This window comes from Corvus brachyrhynchos, unplaced genomic scaffold (genome assembly GCF_000691975.1).
Source record: "Corvus brachyrhynchos isolate BGI_N302 unplaced genomic scaffold, ASM69197v1 scaffold56, whole genome shotgun sequence".
NCBI classification, from domain to species: Eukaryota; Metazoa; Chordata; class Aves; order Passeriformes; family Corvidae; genus Corvus; species Corvus brachyrhynchos.
The window spans coordinates 5,541,581-5,562,381 of record NW_008238664.1 but is presented as its reverse complement, the minus strand read 5'-3'; the positions used below and the strand labels follow the sequence as shown (position 1 = coordinate 5,562,381).

At 41.6% G+C, this 20,801-nt stretch overlaps 1 protein-coding gene across 1 annotated transcript in view; it reads left to right on the top strand.

The window, feature by feature from the left end:
* MKL1 (megakaryoblastic leukemia (translocation) 1) overlaps positions 1–20,801 on the top strand; it is a 101,485-nt gene that overhangs the window by 68,004 nt on the left and 12,680 nt on the right. Inside the window, exon 5 of the mRNA XM_017737736.1 lies at positions 6,414–6,479. Coding sequence (XP_017593225.1) covers positions 6,414–6,479 — 66 coding nt within the window. The remainder of the gene's footprint in view (positions 1–6,413; positions 6,480–20,801) is intronic.

The following is a 20,801-nucleotide window of genomic DNA, read 5'->3' as shown; positions in this document are numbered from 1 at the left end:
AACTGCACAGTCTGCTTAAATGCAAAGCCAGCATGTATTCTCCATCAGCAGTTAGTGGATTAAAATGCTGTTAGGCTCAGAAAATTGCCTTTAAAAAAGGCCCAAAAAGTTAGCTTTTCTTTGTTGGTAACGCCCATTCTAGCACATTCTGTGTAGTGCGGGGTGTGTGGTCAACAGCACCAGAAAAATGCAGCTCTAAAACAGAAAAAGCAATCCTCCTCAGCAATTTAAGTTATTGAGAATTAATTTTGACCATTGTATACTCACTCACTGATCATAAACTATCACAGCTGATTTTTTCTTTTAGTTTCTTGTGGATGCTACAAGTACTTCGGTACACTAACAGCCCTTTGCTGCTTTTGTACAGAAAGGTGTTGCAACTGGAGTTTTACAGATGCTGCCCTTGCTGGTGAATCTAATCTGGCTTCCTGTTGAGGCATGAAAAATCTAATGCAAGTCAACATTTGTTTTGTAAGCTGGCACAGCTGAAAAATGCTCAGAGACCATTTTTTGGTGTGAGACCATTTTTTGTGTTCTTACCACCTCTCCAAGGGACTGAATTCAGTAGGCTGTAGCTTCCACAGAAAACAACAGCTGGTGTGCTGCATATTCAAAAGCTGAATTTGGCATTTGCTTCTGGTCAAATGTGACTATTTAATCAGAAAGTAGGAAAAATATTCTCTTCTTAGTGTAATTAGAAGGGCTGCTGGCCGAGTGGTAAGTGGAAAGGTGGCTTCATCCTTCAAAGCAGTAGTTACATGGCACTGTGATATTTGAGTTAGAGGCCCCAGTTCTGCACAACCAGCTGTGCCAATTTTGTTCAGCAAATACCCCATGTCATCAAAGTTGTCTTTTATTGTTGCATATTATAATTAAGTTGGTTGCATGCAGGCCATTACATACGGTGTTAAACACACTGGACTGAAAAATTGGAACGTATGTGTGGGCTGCAAATGGTGGCCATGTGCCACATCTCCTTAGTCCATGGTCTCTGACCCTCACAAAGTAAACCTAGTCAGACCTGCTCAGTGCTAGGCCAGTGAAAATTCTCCTGAAATACCTTTGTCACTACAGAAAGGCAGAGGTGTTCAACTAACTGGCAAGTTCCCATCCCAGCTTGTGCTGTATTAGTGCTTTCTTGTGAATTAACAGGGTGCTGTAGCTGCTCAGTGCTTTCAAAATGGGCTCTGCAGAGGTGCTGAACAATTTACAAATAAATGACTGTGAGCCCTTATGAGCATTAAATTGCTTTTTACTGCTTTTACTTACGCTTGCACTTTCCTCAGCTTAGATAATGAAGTTAGGCTAATTTCACTTGTTCTTCAGTAGTTTCTCATTCTGATCACATGGTTTATTGATTGGGCTGCAAGGATAAATTCTTCTATCAGGCAGACTGCTTTCACTGAATTTACAAAATTGATAAATCACGTCTGTGAGCATACAGCCTTTCTTATTAATATGCAGTTTATGTCTTGCACTCTCCCATTTTGCATGGGTATCCCAGCCCGAATTCCACAGAGTTCTGCCTCCCTCAGTCCCTCTATAGAGTTTCATTTGGCTTTAGCAGCCTTCCTTCCTTCCTGCTCTGCACTGCTGCTCATGCTGTCCCAGTTGTAATCCACCATATGGCTGTGCTTAATCGTTACCTTGGTTGGGTGAAATGTGAGCACAGACTCCCTTTGGCAGTAAGTCTGTATTGAGTATAACATGCACAAGGTCTCACCACAAGCTTGCAGTTCACAGCCCTGTGCTTCTTCTTTCTAGTTTTCAAAAAACAGGAAATGCAGAATATTTTTTAAGTTTATTGTCTCAAACCTATCCTGGTATGTGAGACAGTTTCTGAAAAGAGATCTTAATTTTATTTTTCTCTGTTGAAATGCTGAGATGCAGAATCTGCAGTCTAGTTTCTGCAGTAGTTCTAGTCACATTACTAAATGCAGTGTGGTTTAGAAATAGAAGGGCTTTCAAACATCTATGTCTAAGGGCAGGCATGCTGCTGCAGATTTAGGTGATGATCTGCAAAAAACAACTTAGCTCATCATAGATATTTGTTCTTGCTTCTGCTTACTACTAATGCACCCCTGCACTACCACCAGAGTTGTAGCTGTCCTGAAAGTGCTTATGGGTGCAGGCTCTGTATATTATTTATGTGCTGTTGAATCTGAGCTGCCACCAGCTGTGAGTAGCTGGTCCTGGAATATGCCTGTGGCTGTTGAGAAAGTTTTATGTTAAGATGAACAAAAAATAATCATGACATGCTGTATTTTACTAACTCTGGTGACAGTAGCTGTATCACAATATTATTTGTCATTTAATACATCTCCCAGCACCGCAGTTCTTCTCTACTCCTCTTAAACTGCAGTGGTCCTCTCTCCTAGCTCCCAGATTTCTCTGGAATGTTTTACTGATCCTTGGAACAGTCCATTTGGGATATAAAAACATTGTTCAAAATTTAATTGGGAACGTTTCATACTTGTGAAGTAAATAAATTATGTCCAGTTTTGAGTGGGAAAATCTGACAAGCATACAAATCCCACAGAATATTGCAGATAGTAGAAGGGTACCAGTTTGGAACTTATTTTCTAGCCAGTAGTTATGCACTGCCTTTTATATGACCTGATTTATTCTTAACTTGAAAATTAATTTACAGGTTAAGTACAGGGCTAAAGGAAACAGAAGATTGTCCATTAGTGATTGAAAGACTTACACTTCAGTTTGTCTTAGAGTAGCTTTGAATTTCTCTGGTCATTCTAGACCTTTGGCTGAGCTCCATGTGCAACAGCCTTGGATTGGTGCTTGGGACATCTGTTAATCTATATATAGGATTCACACACTTGTACATGTAAACAGGTGATCTCCTAAATATATGAAATGGCATTGGGAACTCCAAGTACTTAGTTAAGCCAAAATGTATTCAGGAGTGAACTGAAATAATCCTTTTTGCCTTCTTCCCTGCCACAAAAATAAGCTGTATTGGGAAAAAAAAAGTACTTTATGGCAATTATAACTCGTGCTTAATACGTATTTATATACATTCATAAATCCCGGGAACTACTTAGTCTTATAAAAAGGGTCTTGAAAATGACTTTTTTTCTATTCTCCAGTTTAAGTCCTCTTGACAGTTTCTTTCTGTCAAGGGACATAGGGTTTAAAAATAAAAGGTGCATATAATGGGGAGAGAAAACGGGTAGTAGATTGTAACTAATAAAGAAATAAGATATATTTAGAAAATTCATAAGGGAGGCTGCAGTTAGCAGGAGAATTTAAAGTCATTTGATGAAGTCTCTAGCAGTCTGAGATTCATTTCTAATAATTCTGGGAACAGCAGGGAGACTTCAGAAGAGCGAAAGACCAATAACATTTTGCATCACGGGTGATGTAAAGTGAGTAAAAAAGGCTCATCTGCTATCACTTCCAGGAAAAAAAACTATGGAAAATTTGATCAAGAATTTAGGTGGTGTAAGAATAGCAGTATAATCACGCTGATCAGCTTTTTGGTTTGTGAAAACAGGTCCAATCAAATGTGATTTTGTCATTTGGATTAGTGAAATTTGGTTGCTAGGAGTTTTGTCTGGGTGCAACAGATTTTCATAACATCTCTAACTTAGTAGTGTGGTGTATTTTGGTTTTAAGAGGTATATTTGAATTTAATGAAGTAGTGCTTAATTGGATTAAGAACTGGTTGTAATCATAGAAAGCAGAAAAGCATTTCTGGCTGAGATCAGCCTGGTAGAGTCTGGAAACACATGCAAGAGATTGTAACAGTGTGGACAGAACAAATACTAGTGGAGGAATAAATAATGACATTAAAAAAGGGTTTAGATCATTTAAGCCAACTGAGACAGTGGAGCAAAATGCGCAGTAATACAGATGACAATACAGGTGTGCACCCAGGAGCAAAAAATGCCAGCCACACCTGTGTGGGGGAGTTTTTTGCTGAAAATCCCTGACTGGGAGGTGAAAGGTAAAAAGTAGGCGTAGTTAGAAATGTGAGGGAAGGTAGATGGTCGTAGCAAGTAAGTGGCAGAAAGGGCTAACACACGTTACTAGATGTGTAAATAGGAAAACGTGAGTAATAGTAAGATTATGTACACTTAAAGCTGGGGAGGTGGACCTGATGCTGTAGGTCTGTGCCTTGTCTGTATACATTTAGTAACATGTGCTAATTTAGGGTATGGCTATGAGTCCCTAAACAGCTCAGTAGTAGAAGTAATGCCATGCAGTGGGAGTTAAATGGGCAGAAATCACGTAGTGGCAGTGTGCTGTTGGAAGGATGAAGTCTAACTCCCGCCTTCAGTGCTGGCGAATACCTGGTGTCCTACTTGTTCCACTACAACTCCTGGCTATGTGGTCATCCTCTTCAACTTACCAACACAAAAACTGGTGCCTGTTTTGACTGGGCTGCGGTCACTGTCGTGTCAGTGAGTCCAGCCACCAGTCAGGGGGACATGAGAGGGGATGGGGGGAGTGAGAAATTTGACACTGTCTCAGCAAGGTGTTAGTTAGATCAAGTGCTTCTGTAGATTTGGGGTTTGATAACCTCAGAAGCAATCCAGCAAGTGAGAAGCTCTGTGAGCAGGCTGGCTGTGAGCTGTGTTGGCCCTCACGCTAGCCCAGAAGTAGGAGTGCGATCTCATGCTGGGTGGGAGGAAGAGTCTGGACCTACCACTTCTGTTTGCAGTTTCACAGCCAAACGAAGGGCCTGTTCCTTCCCCTCTGTGTTCACTCCTCCTTCTTCTGGCTCTTGGCTGATCCCACACAGAATTACCATGGTGCTCTGTACATCCTCCTCCCCTCTCTCACTTCCATATACTAAAAGAAAGTAGTTTCCTGCCCAGGATCCATATAGTAAGAAGTCATAATTTGTCTTAAGAAACAGAAGAGAGGTGAGTTGTTTGCACACTGTGCACAGAGGTACGTCCATAGGTAGGAGGTACTTTTCTCGGTGTCATAAACAGTTTCAAAGAAAGGGACATCAAGAGTCAATGGATGCCAAGACAAATCCAAGAAGAAAATTAAGTGTGCGTTAGGGTGATTAGGTGCTATGGAAACAACCATAGGAAGGAAGAGATGGATCTCTTTTTTTATACATGTGAAGACCAGAACCCTTATTGGAAGATGTATCTTAGTCAAATGCAAACTGCATAGGTTGAAAGAAACAGGTAAAATGTGATGATGTCTGTAAGTAGACAAAGTGGCATCTTCTTAAATTTTTTGATCTCTGCTTTAGGGATTGTGCAGTACAAATTTGGATATAATGTATGGAGTTAATGTACTGGACAAGCAAAGTATTTAAGAAAGGTGGCGTAAGGGTTATAATAGGATTGCATTATTAGACTGTAGAGCAGTTTTGCTCTGTAGTGGTTCCACTGCATTTGTGTGGACTTTCATTATGTGGACTATACAAAAGGCATTAGCTTGACAGAGAAATTCAAATTAAGACCGGGGAGATGAGATGCCTTGCCATTCATTTTATAATATGTGGAGTATACTTAGGAGTTTGGGCTTGATTGCAAATGGGATTCAGTGATACTCAGGTTATCCTAATTTGAGTCAGGTGTGTGTCTACACATTCATGTGAATTTTTTCCTCAATTTCGAAAGGTCACTTTCATATGGAAGCTGTCTTTGACTGTAAGAAAAATCTAGAATTTGAAAAAATCTAGAATTCGCTTTGATTGTATAGATTAAAGGGAAACTGCTGTTATAATCTAAATGTTGAAATTATGACTATTCCAGGGATTTGCACTAGAAAAAAAGCCAGCTAATTGCATTTCACACAGGTCATGAATATGTTGAATATGCTAAAATAAATAGGAAAAATTCTAGTGATAAGGGGATTCCTTTTGCAGTGGAAGGACACCTCTAGACATACCCGTGGTATTTCACTTTCACAAGATGTTTCTGAAGGTGAATTTCTGAGCTGAGGAAGGAAATCAGCCTTGTAATTTAGAGTAACGACCAACAATTTTGACATATCGTTTAATCTGCACATAGTAATTAGAGTTTTCAGGAGTCATTAGCAGCTGGGGTGTCACTCTGTGTTTATTGGAGGACTGTCAGCTGGTGTTTCTCTTTGTTTGTTTTTTAGTATTAATGGTTTGGAAAGCAGTTGGTGCTCTAGAAAGAACTGAGAAACAGGCCTGGCTTTGTGGATTTTTATCACCCTGCCAAGACCCTGCGCAACTTCCTCTCCCCCTGGCTGCAGAAGCCTACGGAAACCTGACTGCTGGGGGCCACTTCTGCAATTGCAGCAGGGCAGGGCAGCAGGGTGGGAGGGGGGGTCTTTTCCTTCTGCTGCTCACCAGTGCCTTGGCATCCAAAGAAGAAAACAAGATGCATTTGAAAATGTCTCTTCAGTTGTTTCTTGCACTGATGGATTTCCTTCTCTCCCCTCTCTCTGCTGTCGTGCAGTGCTGCAGTTGAAGCTCCAGCAGCGACGCACGCGGGAGGAGCTGGTGAGCCAAGGGATCATGCCGCGTAAGTACCACTTCAGTTCTTTGCCCTGGTGTTTTTATGCATGTTTTTTGGTAGAGAGTGGTTTCCCATATGATTCGAAAGATCGGGTTCTCTGCTTCTGCATGGAAAACATCCTATGTAAGAGCCCCACCCTGGGGACCAGCCTGGTCCTTCTGAAGTGTTGGTGCCACCTCCGATACTGAGGAAGAGGGTAATGGCTGCAAGTGCAACTGTACTGCAAAACTTGGCTTGCATTTCTTCACGGTGCACAGTCTTCTGGAGACCATGCTATGTTAGAATTGCCTTGACTCCTGCTGGTAATCACTCTTCTAACAGGCTTCCTGCCTCTGCATTTTCTGTTCTTACAGTGTGTCAGCTCCCCAGACCTCTGAGGCACTTTTAACTTTGTGTGTACATATTCCATAAACCGACCAAAACCAGGCAGTGTGTATAAGATGTTAGCCAGCAAGGGGCTCTCTTTTATGTTTGTAGCTAGAAAACAGCTAGGAAGAGCCCTGTGGGCATCAGCCATTGCCCTTCTTGCAGGGGAAGGCAAAATCTGTGGAGGTAGAGAACGTTTACTTTTCTGGGTAAACAGAGAGGATCTACCCTAAAGCCAAGCTTTCACTGTCAGATTAGCGTTGGAGAAGGTATTTTTCTGTTTTGTTCTCCTCCTTCCCCCAAAAGTGCAAAAAAGGTATCTGACAAATAGTTTTGTCATGCTTTGGTACCTCTGAACTAGATGACTTATAGGTAACAATTTGAAGCAAGACCACACAGCAAATGTTTTATTTTTGAGGTCCTCTCAGTTTCACACAACAGCTGTAATAAAAGGCAGTGGATCAGGTATGTGTTTCTTCTTCTGTCAAAAGCTTTCCTGCTTCCCTGTTTCAGAAGCTTTAATTGGAAGATGGTGTAGTAATGAGGATTTTCTCACTTCTTCTGTTTCTGGGGTGCATGCTGTAATATGACACAGTGGTGTGACTTAGACTTTGCTGAGGGCTGAAGGTTAGACTGTCAGCTCCTGCTCTGAGTGAAGAAAAGCTGTCAGCAGCACTCTGTCAGCTGAAGTGGCTTGCTGGATGTCAGTAATGTTCTCAAGAGGTTTCTGGGACCCCTGCTTAAAATTATGTTACCATAGCAAAAAGAAAAGATTATCCTGTCTGGATATATCCTGTCTGTTGTCTATTTTTTAACCTGGGGAGCTTGTATACAAGCTTCTACAGAATACACTTACCTGCTTTTGGATGAAAGACTAGTGTCCCAGTGACTGGGCCTTTTTACTAATGCTTCTCAGAAGAAAATGTTCCTGACTTCTTTGTGGTCTCCTGCTTTAGGTGGATATGTATGCAAATACTTTATTAACTCATGTTCAGTACTGGCTTTCTTCAAAGTGTGGCTGGCCAAACTTGTGATTCCTGAGAGGGGTCTGTTTTACAGGCCTTTTGAAAATGAGGCCCTTGCAAGTAATTCAAGTAAGGCATCCAGAATAATTAGTGAGTCTTAAATTTGTTTAAAACATAGCCTAAATTACTAGTCTTTGCAGATTTGTGCCCTTCATTGCTTCGTTTATATCTCCTACATGTGAGTTTTGTGACAGACCAAAGAAAAACACTCAGTGTAATATCGTGAAAATACTGGCAACACATGAAAAGGTCCTTTCTGCAATGGAGAAAACCCACTTTAACACATCTGTTCTAAACAGGATTTGAAATTAGTTCCTCACAGATAATGGTATCATTTACCCATACCTGCCAACTGGAAATAACTGAACGTAGGGAAATGTTTAAAACATAATTTGCCTGGGCCATTTTTGAGGAGAAGATCAGATGTGAGATAAATTGTGATACTTAAAACAAAAGTCCCATTTTTGACCTGAGAAGTACAGAGGATGACTAGGGACCGTGTTCCTCCAGAAGGCATCTCAGAGCCACAACAGCTTTACTTCTACTTTCAGGAGTTCCTGGATACACATTTTTACTACTGCTAGGAATGTGCAAGTATCCTGTATTCTTTCTTCTCTCTGGCCTATACCTCTTGTCTGTGAAAATGTTTAAGTACTTAATCTTGTCCTGCTGTCATCTGCTACTGAACATGGCTATGCTGGACTCATGTGTCCCTCTTGGGTTTGTTAGCCAGGAACCAAGCCCCACACAGTCCTTTATGATGATTCAGCAAAAGTATAAAAGTTGGAATCCAGAGGATGGTTTGGTGCTGAACTAAAAGAGCTGGATTGCTCTTTCCATGTCAAATGCTAGTTGGCTTCTTTTCTTTCCTTTATTTTCCATCTGGAAAGTCTTAACACTCTTGAGAGAGCCGTGATGGCTGCAGTTCTATCTGCATTACAGGAATGTGCTTTTGAAATGAAGTTCCTGATTGCAACTGCCTACTGTACCTTGCTTTGCACCATAAAATGAAGTTTGAGAGCTGGATTAAATTGGAATGAAGGTAAAGTGGAAAATATTCTGCCTAGAGCTAATATGCATCCAGCCCATGGCACCAGACTACAGCTTGTCTGGCACCACACCTCCAATTCACCTTCATATCCAGAGTGTGGATGTCACTTCCTCAGCATCGACTTTGTTTCTGTTTTGGTCTTACTGTGCTTTCCTACATGTTCGTTTAGATTAGCCTGTGATACAGATCAGTTCCTGTATATCTTGAGGCAAACAGCCATGGAAAAATCCATGAGCCAAGTGTGGGAGAAGTGAAAGGTTTTGTTTTACATTACAAGCTATGTAGTGTGCAAACTCCCATTGGTACCTTCGGTTCTCCTGACTGAATCTAAACCCCACATAAGATTTATTCTGCAAACTGGTGCCCTGAAAGAGAAATTTCATTTCAGGCTTTCATCAACACGAGGTTTTTTGACACTGGAAATATGAGGAGTGGGAGATGACACATTTGTGTCACCTTTAAGTGAGAGTGAGAGTCATGCTACTCCTGCTGTGCTTGTTCATAACAGAACTGGGAATTGCTTACTTTGTCCCATGTGGAATTTTGTTTATATGATAGAGTGGAAAAGCAAATGTTTCAACATTTTTTTACCAAGTACACTTAATCTCACTTAAATAACCTTCCCTACCCACCAGCCACCTACAGTAGGACTTTGCTCCACTGAAGGATTAGTGTATTGTAGTAAGAAAGCATTTATAGGCAGTGAAAGAGGATTCAAAGTAATTGGGTTTTATGCGTCATTAATTCTTCTTGCTTTCTGTTACCACTTTGTGTAACCTTTTACTAGTAGCAGGATTCATTAGTTGAAGATTAAAATTCTCAATTGCCCTTAGAAAAAAATGTGGGAAGCAAGTCTTCACCTGCAGCTGACATACCTGTGATCTGAGGTAGAATGACTGTATCTTGAAAAAAGGAGAGCTGAGTTTTTCTATTTATTCAGGTTTTGGCCTATTTTCTAACAGTGCAAATAGAAAAGCCATTTTGCTATTTGCATTTTTTTGTAGCTATGCAGAGATGATTTTCATCTTCTTGTCCTCACAAAATGCAAGTAAAACAAAATCTGCTGTCTGTGTTCAACTCTTTGAACTCTTGTGCTGTAGAAGAACAGTCAGATGCTGTCATTTTTTAGTGTCAAATTTAAAGGTTACAGCTATTGTAAGGTTTTTTTGGCGACTATTAAACACCCCATTTTTCACCCTTGAAGAGAATATTTAAAACAGTAGCTAGTGCACATCTGAGTAGAAAGTTATGTGGAAAGTATCTTCAACTAAAACAGCAAAACTCTTTAGGGGAAAGACATTTTGCAAATGTAGCAATACTCTGTTATGCAAAACATGTGGCTCTTTTTCTCTTTTGCAAGATTTAAAGCTTCACATGCCCTTTGTTTTATCCATCAGGATTGTAATCTTTGGCTTCTGGCTGCAAACACAAAACACAGGCAAGAATGCAAGGTTGTCATGTGGCACAATCCTGCAGGAAAGCTGTTTTGACCATCACTTCTATCTAAGCAGGCGAAGCAGAAGTAGATAATTTCTGGGAATGTGCCTTGTGTTGCTCTGTAGTCGTGCTTTGTGAGTCTCTGAAAAATGTCACAGGCATCCTTTGAAAAGGGCATTGTGAGCACTGAAAGCTAGGAGGGTGGCTGCTGTACAGGCTGAGAATTTCCAGGAGCTTCTTTTTCACTTCAGTGTATCTGATGCTTGCCAGTTTTTGTGCCCACATCCAACTCCTCTGTATGTTTGTGTTCCGGGATGCAGAACACATGACTCTATGTAGATCCAAAGAGGATGGAATTTGTGCATGGAGATTCCAATAGCATTGCTTTTGCAGGTGCTGAGGTGTTTCTGTGCTCTAGGTCTGTGCTACCACATTCTGATGCAGTTTTTGCTTGGATGTGCAGCCTGCCGGATGCTCGAGCTTATTTCAGAGTACGAGTGTATTTTATCCTCAGACTCCATGAGGGGAATGTGCCGTGGTTCAATTGCAACATGTCACACAATTAGAAATTATTGTGATACAGCAGGCAGTCTCATGATTATCATCTCATTAGGCCTCTCATATCACTAGCTGCATTTTTTTCTAGCCTAAGGTTAGTGGATAAAACGTAGTATTTGTTATTAAACTAAAACGCAGTATTTACTTTCTTGGGAGTCTGTGAGACATTACTTAAAATGAATTCTAAAGGAATTGCTGTTTACTGGGGACAGTTAGTGACTTAAGGGTACAGAACACAGGTTATGCTTTGGCATACCAGTGGTGATCATCATCTAGACAAAGCTTGTAGTAGCTGGTCTTCTGCATCCAGCACAGCCACCATCACAAAAACCCAAGGATCTTTGAGGTACTGAATTCAGGAACCGAAGTGCTTGCCACCTGTGAGTTTCTAAGGTTAAGTCATGTCTCTAGACTTCAACATCTCAACCCCAAGATTTGGCCATACATCCACACTTGTGTTTGTGTAGGGTAGCTAAAAATGCTATTTCTGTGTTAGCCTTTACCTGATAGTCTAATCACTTCTCAGTTAAAAAAAAAAAAGTTTTATAATACTTGAAAATTATGCACTTCTAGCTTTATTGCATGGCTCTATAATTAATATTTATGTTCATGTTTTCGTAGTTATTCTTATTTCTTATTATGAATCTTGTCAATTTAGTATATGTGTGCTAATTGAAGGAGACCTGTCAGTTGAGGATATAATCAACCTTTGGTTCCTGTTACATACAATAGCTACAGTAGAACATATTAAATGTCAGAAACAAAACAAAAGAAAAAACCAGTTGTATAAATTGTTTAACTGTTAATTGGGAGGTAGGAGCATCTTTCTATGTTTGTCAGAGAAAGGAGAGGCAGCAAGCTCTCCTTGGAACGTGACGATTACCTACAGGTGCAGTATTGTTCATGACACGAGCTGCTCTGCCATCATGCTGGTGACTTCAGGGGCAGTTCTTCAAGCCTCAGCCATATTTTGTCTTCCACCTAAGGGCCGGGATAGATGAACTGCTGTGCCTGCACGGAGTTTTACTGACTCAGAACCGTTGCAATGTGGCTAGAGAGCCGACATTTCAAGGTTGTAGCGTGTTCTGTTTGAGCTGCAGCTAAACCCATTGCTTTAGCACCCTGAAATAGCTCTTCCTGCTACGTAATGTGTCCCCGTCATTCTCACACCACTGTACATACCAGATCTTTGTAGTGACATTCCTATAGTTTTATGGAATCTATTTAGAGTAACGAAGAAAAAATTCAAATTTACACTTCCCTGACATCTTACGTCTGCTGTTCTGCACATTGGCAACTGCTTCACTTTCAGGCTTTTAAGCTGGAACTGTAATTTCATTTAGGACAAGGAGTTAAAAACATGTATGTGGACTGTAACTACTGTTACTCCCAGACTTGTTTAATAAAATGTACAAACCTGTAAAGTCTTTTAAGATCTAAAAATGATAACTTATTTTAATACTCCATAAACCTCTGAATCCTTGCTATTTTCTGGTTCGTAGCGTATAGCACAGCACCTCAAGTACAGAAGCTGCAGCTAGACTTTTAATATACTTAGTGTCATGCTCTGAGAGTAAGACTGGAACACTAAGCAAGTATTGTAAAATAAAAAAAAAAAATGTAGAGGACACTTGCAGCTGTCCTCTACATTTTTTCTGTTTCTGGCGTGTTGCACAGAAGTCTGTAACTGGTTTTATTTTAATTTGATCATATACCTATAACTTGTGTCCCAGGAATTATTTGCTGGTTATTTGAATTTGATCTTTTTTCTTGAAGCAAAATTTCAAAGCCTTCAGGCTTTATGTGTTGAAGGAATCTGTACATTTAAGTAGAGAGTCTCATTGTCAGAGGCCTAATAACTGCATCTGCTTTGTTTGTATTTTTAGATATCTGACTGTGTGTGTTTTCCATGTGTTTATATGATCTGTGATTAATAAGACATGACTGAGCAATAGAGTTCATTGTGTTAAGGTGGAAATGTGCTGTTTGTCCTTTCTGAAGCTGTAGAAGGAAGAACCATGCTCAGGTGTTTGATAGGCTGTGTTTGGTCCTTGATCCCTGCCATGATAAAAGAATTGCAAGAGAAAAAGTTGGAAGAGAAACATAATAATTCAGGGGAGTAAAGTCTGATATGCAATATGAGTTTCTTCCCTTCGTGTTCCCACAGTTGTCTTAGCTTCATTCTTGCTTGTTGTCTGGGAATGGTCTCTCCTTTTTGTGACTCCATACCTTTCCCACCCATGGCACTCTGGAAAGTTATCAGAGGAGTTTGCAAAGGCCGATTTTCCATGCAAGAAACAGGCATGAAATCTGGTCCACGAATGCATGGATCAAAGGGTTCCTGGTAGAAGTTCCTTGTCTCCCTTTTCTTCTTCAGTTTGGAGGTGGTATAATCCTGATTGTAATGAAGCTTTGCCTTTTTTTATTTTTCATTTCAAGATTTAGGTAATGTCTTTTGAATGCCAAGAGTTAATGGTGGTGGATGGAGCAGATTATACCTTAGTTGTATTTGCTGTAAATGTTTTTTGACACAAAGCCGTAGCCATAGTCACCCACAGATCTGATAACTGTTACCATGGGTGACAATTTCCATTTTGCTCCTACAGAGGATGAACCTTGTGAGAAATTTCACATATGTAAGATTTTAAATTAACTCAATGTTGGGCCTTGAAAATATCTTAGTCCTTTCTGCCAATAATTTCATGTTTACTGTGACAAACCTATACCTCAGGCTTTTCACACAGTTAATGAAAATCTTAAACTTCAGCTGCATCATCAGAGAGATACTGCTGTACTAGAGTTACTGACAGTCGTGCTGAAAGTGGGCTCTGGTGAGCTGAAAGCAGCTCAGCTGGTGAGTGTCTCCATGGCGAGCCGAGGCAGGGTACCACAGTTCCCCCTGCCTGTGTGCTTCAGCAGCCAGGGCAAGCCCAATGCAGGTAGCTGGAAAGTGGCTCTTTTTGGGAAAAACAGCTGCATGAGCCAGTAGGCTGTGCAGGTTCAGAATGTTGACCCAAGAGAAGGGCTGGCTCTCTGAGGCAGGGTGTCAGGGAGGCAGGACCTCAGCTCTGGCTTCCACAGCAGCCTGGGACTCACCAAACAATCCAGCTAACGGGAACTTCATTTGGCTGTGTTCTGTGCCATGTTTCTGTTGATTGGAATAGCTGGGCAGTGGGGAAGACTCTGAAAAGCTGCAGCACCGTGTCTGTAATGCCGTGCTTTGGCAGTGCTGGCAACAGTAGCAACGTGGAAAGGAGCCTTTCTTCTGTTTGGGTCTAGGAACACTCGTAATTCTTCAGTCACAGTGACATTCTCATTGAAGGGTGTCACTGAAGAGCAAGCTTCATTTGTTTGAGTGCCAGAGATGTGTTTCTTACCTTCATAAATATATTTGGATTGACTTTTTTAGGTCCATCTTAATTTTTAATTTTCTGAGTTTGTGTATTTTTGGATTTGAATAATCAAAATTTAGCAGTTGTGGCTTCTTTTCCTGTCCTTAACTCGATACTCATATTTTAGGCTTAATCCAAGGTCATTTACCAATGTTGGGCTATGGTATCTGCAAGAATTCTCAAGTATGATCAGGTCTGTGTACTGGATGAGAAGCTCCTCAGAGCTGCAAATGGAGAAAAGGATGCTGATGGAGATCTCTCTTCTCTCAGCTGTGTATTCTCCAGCCCCTTTTCATATTTCTGCAGCATGCAGCAGTTCTTAGACACTGCCCCACTGGCAAGATGACAACCCCTTCTGTGCATGTGACCCAGTTTTTTAATACCTTTTTCCTCCATGCTGTGAGAAATGCTTTTTGAAAGTGGGGTGAAGATGATGGGAGGAAGAGAGTGCTAACTGCCTTGCTCTGTGGTTCAGGTTCTGTGTCTCTTACCAAATCCTACGGGTGGGAGCCCCACCCTGAACCGACAGCGGAAGTCATCGAGCCTATTTGCAGCACTTTATCTCATCTTTTACGAAAGCATAGTAAACAAGAGAGAGAAACCAGAATTTGGTTGAGAGCAGGGGTGAATAGCTGCAGCAGAAGGTCTTCTGCCATTCTGGATTAAATCAGCATGTCTGAGGTTGGGTTTGGACATGACACAAGCTTCGCTGTCATAGCAAAGGAAGGTTTTTCCTTTCCCTTAGGAACAGGTCTAACTGAAGAGTAAAGTATTTTACTCAGTATTCTGAATTTAGCTGTAGCCTTTCTACAAACATTGTGTGTTGTCTTACCAACTGATTTGCAGTTCAAATATCACCTTGTTGTCTGTGATGAGGTAGATACTATGGCCAAGGAAAGCTCACATGCTGCCTCTGCTCTGTCAGTCTACAAGTCTGATAGCCTCGAGTAGTGAGTTACTGATTATAGAAGGCTTTGCAGCCTCTGCTTCCCACAAGACACTTGAGCTATGAGGATCTGTGCAGATCCTTTCACCTTTCTTTCTTCCCTGTGTTTGGTTCCGTGCAAACCTCAGTGTTTCTCTCAGCTGCATAAGCAAATGTAGGGTGTACGGGTATTTTGACCTCTTTGTCAGCAGCTGGGTCAGTCCCCTTCCCCTGCTGTGTTTCATTCTTAGAGTGTCTCAGCCTAGTTCTGATTTCACTTATTTCTCGTGCTAGATAACAGGAACTTGGACATCTTCATATGAATGTCTTTGAAAGCTTTGCACAGCTAAAATCTGCTTTTGTACACTGCAGGGTGTACCCTGAACAGAAATGTTTGGGCCATTTTGCCCAGCTTTTTGTCTCTGCTGTTAGATTGAAGATTTGGGTTTGATTCCTGAGTCTTGATCCAGTCTGTTGTATATAGCAGCACCAGACTGATGCTTTGCTTTGCTTTTTGTGTCTCAAGGCCAGGCTGGATGGGACTTTGAGCATCCTGGTCTAGTGGAAGGTGACCCTGCAGCCATAGCAAGGAGGTTGGAACTACATGATCTTTAAGGTCTCTTCCAACCCAAACCATTCTGTGGTTCTGTGATTCAGTCACACTTCCATTCACATCTGCAAAATGTGACTTGGACCGGGGGAACACTCAACTCAGGCACTGCAGTTCTGGACCCCGTTTCATATGAGTTAATACATTGCTTTGATGTGAAGATTAGCAACTTTCATCTCTGGGCTTTGTATGGAAAGGTGTGGGTCGATGTAGATGGGGTTTGGGGGGTCAGATGGAAGGACACACTGGCAATGTACAGATGCAACATTTTTGAAGCAGGGTGGAGGCAACAGAACAGTTGCATCAGAACAGTTGATCTGCAGGGCGATTTGTTGTGGTAGCTGAGGGTGTGACCACAAAGATGTTCATTCTTCAGGAATTCTGGAGATGAAGCATCAAAATGTTCCACAACAGGCAACAGAGAGACTAAAGAAATAGGATGTATGTGGTAGGAATTTAATGAGATCCTTGCTAGCCAGCCTGTCTGTGGCAGCAAAATCAAGTCCTGCTGTCAGTCATCTAAAGGTGAGGGGTAAAACTCATCCTGCTAGCAGCAGATGTTACAAACTGCCACAGTTGTCCAAGTGGGACAAAAATGTGTACAGCTCAGTGGAGGGCACCTGCTGGGCTGTGCTGTCCCAAGCCCTATTGATGATGCTATTGTCCCATCTGTCACTGAGCCTTTTTTAGTGCTTGTTGGGCCATTTGTAACACCAGGCTGTTTTCCTGTGGTGGATGGGGCAGTTTGAAGACATGGGGGGCCCTGGTTGGGGCTCCTGCTGCAGTGCTGGCCTTAAACTCAGCCTCTCATTTCTGACTTTGTCTGGCAGGGCAGTTGTGCTCAGCTTTGCTGATACTATTATTTGTGGAGCCATGCTGTAAAACAGCATACCAATCCAGGTTAAAAGAACTCTTTCAAAACAACTGTGATCGGAGTCCACAGACCGTTTTGTCAGCATAACCAAGGGCTGACATGCTTTGTCCCAGACCTAGGTACAGGAACAAGGGCAGAAAGTGTAACTGCAGGTTGCTGAGGCTGAAAATACCATGTACATGTCATGTAGAAATAAAATCAAAAGGCAGGCAGGAGGTAACCTAACTGAAATTGGGCATTGCAGAAGTTACTTTTGCATTCTCAACTATTTCTTTTTGCATACAGTGAAAACAGAAACTCAACAGCTCATACAACTGTAGTTTGGCAAGTTTGGTGGTTTTTTTTTCCTCTGGCAGCACTCTGTTCTCATCAGGGCTCACTCAAAGTTAGCTGGATAGTTAGATCAAGGATTCCAGTTAAGTTTGGAGAGGGGCAAGTGCCGTGGGGAGGTGCTGGAGATACTTTGTGGCAACAGTTCCACAGTAGAGCTCCCTGTGCAGTACAATTGGAGCATCAATGGCAAGGCAGAAACAAGCGGGAGATGGAAAAGAGATCATTACTTAAGCTGGATCTACCAGCAGACTTAAATATTTGTTGAAATGCTTCCCAGGGAATTTGGGGTGTTAAATGTGTTTTTGCACTTCTTAGGTTTAGTAAGGCACTTGAAACAGCCTTACCTGATGTTTTTGGAAGCAAGCTGGGACTACTTGAAGCTGCCTATGCAACTTGTGAGGGAACAGTATTGGAATAAAGGCTTGGTGTCAGACTGGGAGGTTGTGTTGAGCAGGGTTGTTGAGTGGGATGGGAAGGGAGAAAATCAGTGTTTGACATGATTCAATATTTTCAGTGATTTGATGTAAACAAAGGAACAGTTTGCATGTTTATTAAGCTCCAGGTTAGTAGGCTGGGGGGAGGACGGGACTGGGACTCACAATGTTTGGAGAAGCCAAGAACTATGGAATAAAATGAAAGAAAAAGGCAGAATATCTACTTTTTGTAATGCCTAGTTCGTGGCATGAACTGAGAAGAGTGGCTGGCTTGGTACCGGCGTGGTTTGGTTGAGGCAAGCATAAGTGAACGCTGTGCATTTCATGTACACAAGAAGGCAAACTGGCTGGGACGTGTGACTGAGAAGGGGTACGGAAGAAACATTTACCTCTCCCCCAGCCAATAAAGCCTAGGCTGCAGTATGTACCCAGTTCTGGACACTAGGCTTCAGCAAAAATGCAGCTCAAATGGAAGGAGTCCAAAAGAGACTAAACAAGCAAAGGTCTGGATAATGTTCTGTGCAAGGGAACATTGAAGCAACTGGATTTGTTCATTTTATATAACAGAAGATTGTAGGAGAACCAAAGTTTTCAAAAGGGATAGATGCAAAGAGGAAGAAAATAAATTGTTCTTTGTAATGTTTGCAGGTAAGGTGGGGAACAAAGAGTATAAATTGTAGAAAGGGAAATATAAGTTAGACATTCAGAAGGGTTTTTAAATAGTAAAAACATCTATGCACTGGGATAATTTCTCTGCAATAATATTGCATTTTTCATGAGAGGCCTCCAAGAACAGGTTAGACAAACTACTGTAAGGAATAGTTTAGTGTATTTTATGCATGTTGAGCAGTCAGAAAGCATCAGGTGACTGGAGTTGCCTCACCCCATACCCTCTGTGGTTTTATCTGATGCTTCAGGTACTAAGGGCTGTGGATGGAGTGGGAATGCTGCCCCACGCCCACCTGGTTCGCACAGGTTCTGCTCCACCAGCTCAGCCACTCATTCACATACACGGCCAGAACGAGCCACCAGAGCTGATATGGCTGAGCACGGTAGAGCTTTATCAATATGGGTAGTTTTGAGTGGAATGGATAAAGCAGCACTCTGGTGAGTGAGCCAGATGGGTTATGAGGCACAGGAATAGTTTCACAGGGATCAGTGCTAAGTGGCCGGGAAGGGTAGTGGTAGGAGCTGGAAAAAGGGCATTTCTGCACTGTGGGTCTCCTTTAGAGCTCACCCAGAGCCTTATTGCTTCCGAGTTCTTCACAGGATTATATTTTTCCTTTTTTTTTTTTTTAAATTTGCTATAGTAAAGTTAACAGAGTTGTTCTACAGCTCTGGGCTAAGTAGTCATTTCAAAGCCAAAAAATGTGCAAGGCTTAGTTAACTACAAATGGAGTATGATTTTACAATAGACAGCCTATTCTGACATGTCAGCCTCATCCTAGATTGCTGAGGGAAGCAGCGAAGGATTTGTGCCCTCTTGACATTTTCAGAGGTCGAATATGAAGTCCTCTGTCATGTTGCCAGCCCAGAGAGCTACATCCCAGTGCACGTTTCCAGAGGACTAGTCATGAGAGACTGAAATTGTTCTTTATGAGATTATTCCTGTAGCAGCTCTGCATTACTTACTGTTAAATGTATATGTGTTTTTCTTTTTTCCTACTCAGGGATTCTTTTCTTGCTTTGTTCTTCTGTATGCAAGAGTTTTCCTGGACTACCTGTGACACCAGCTGAACTCCTGCATTTTTCTGACCATTAGCTGTGGTCAGGGAAATGTCACTTAAAGTTCATCTGCTGCCTCATACTGACAGTAGAGGTAGGCAGGAAGGAGAGAGTAAAGAATTACTGCCGTGTCTGCACATTCTGGTAGAGAGCTTTTGAAGACTCAAGATGAATCCTCCTTTGCTTGTCTCCAGGGTAGATGTTTATGCAGATTTAAATGTTGCTTGCTATCTTTGCCCAAGTGGACCTGAGCTTTTATTTCACTTTTCCATGATACGCACACAATGAAAGGAAAGCATGTTCAGGTTCAAGCACGTGTGTATTCACAAGCAGCTCATGTGACTTGAAAAGAGTATTGTTTGTTCCTTGCTCTTCAACGAAGTGCCACGGTCAGACTGCGCAGGACGCCTCCTTGCAGGCATCAGCTGAGGCCTTCTTGGTGCCTCAGCTAGATGGGAAAGTTTTTTTCATTACTTTGTAGTTGCTGCAAAACAAATCCCTACCATATGTCTTTGGTTTATCTCAAAGTGCATTTCACAGCTTGTGTAACTTTCTCTGGTGATTTCTCTCCATAACCAGATTTATGAAACTCATCTGAACAGGACCTATTTGGCCCATGTTGTAGGGTCTATATACTCACTATAGTTTTCAGTTATTGTTAATTTATTCTACAAATTATTCTTCATTCACTTCTGTAGTCCAATTCCCGTCTATGATGCCTGGCGTGTTCAGAATTCCTGCCATGTGGACTGAATTCTACTTCTTACCCCATTGATGTGAACCTAGAGGGACTCTCTGTATTTCACAGGATGTGTCTTAACGCTCTCTGTGGCTACTTCATTCCATTCTGTAGGAAAGGGCTTGGAAGGCTCCACATATATTAGAAGTAGTTTCTTACATTGCATTTATGCAAGGGCTTTTATTTTTTAATAGTCTTTTGAGACTTCATTATGAACTTACCTTTGAGAACTACTTAATCACTGGTCTTAGGTGAAAAATAATATGAGCAGACTATATTTCCCAGGACCTAGATGCAATACTTTGGGGTTACTAACTATGAGCTTAGTTTTCTGTCTTCAAAAGACTTGCAACTTATCTTTAAAGCTGAGATTCTTTAACTTTTCTGTTTAGCTTGATGGTAATTCAGACAGTTTAAAATATGAGTATTTCAGAAATATGAAAAGAAATTATTATGCTCCCTTCAGCTAGTTCTTAATACAAATCACAGTGTGGTCGTTTTTAAAAAAACAAGCTACTTGCAGCTTCAGGGAAACTGTGAGGAGCTGCTACACCCTCTCTCTCTGGTTTTACTGTGACGTGAGCTTTGTGTGCTCCAGAGGAGCCAGGCAGAGTGAGAGATTCCTCCAGGGTTAGTGTGGTCCTGGACAGCAGAGGATCAGTTTCTTAAAACCTGATCCATTTTGGCTCTGGTTTTAAACAGGGCCCGAGGGGGCAAGGAGGTCTGTTCTATGGAGAGGTGAAGCTAATTCCTCAGGTTGTGGTTTTCTGTCAATAGACAGATGTACTTTTCTCTCCAAGTGTTCCTGTTCTCGCGGTAATTTCTCTTACAGGGAGCAATATATGTGTCCTGTGGACCT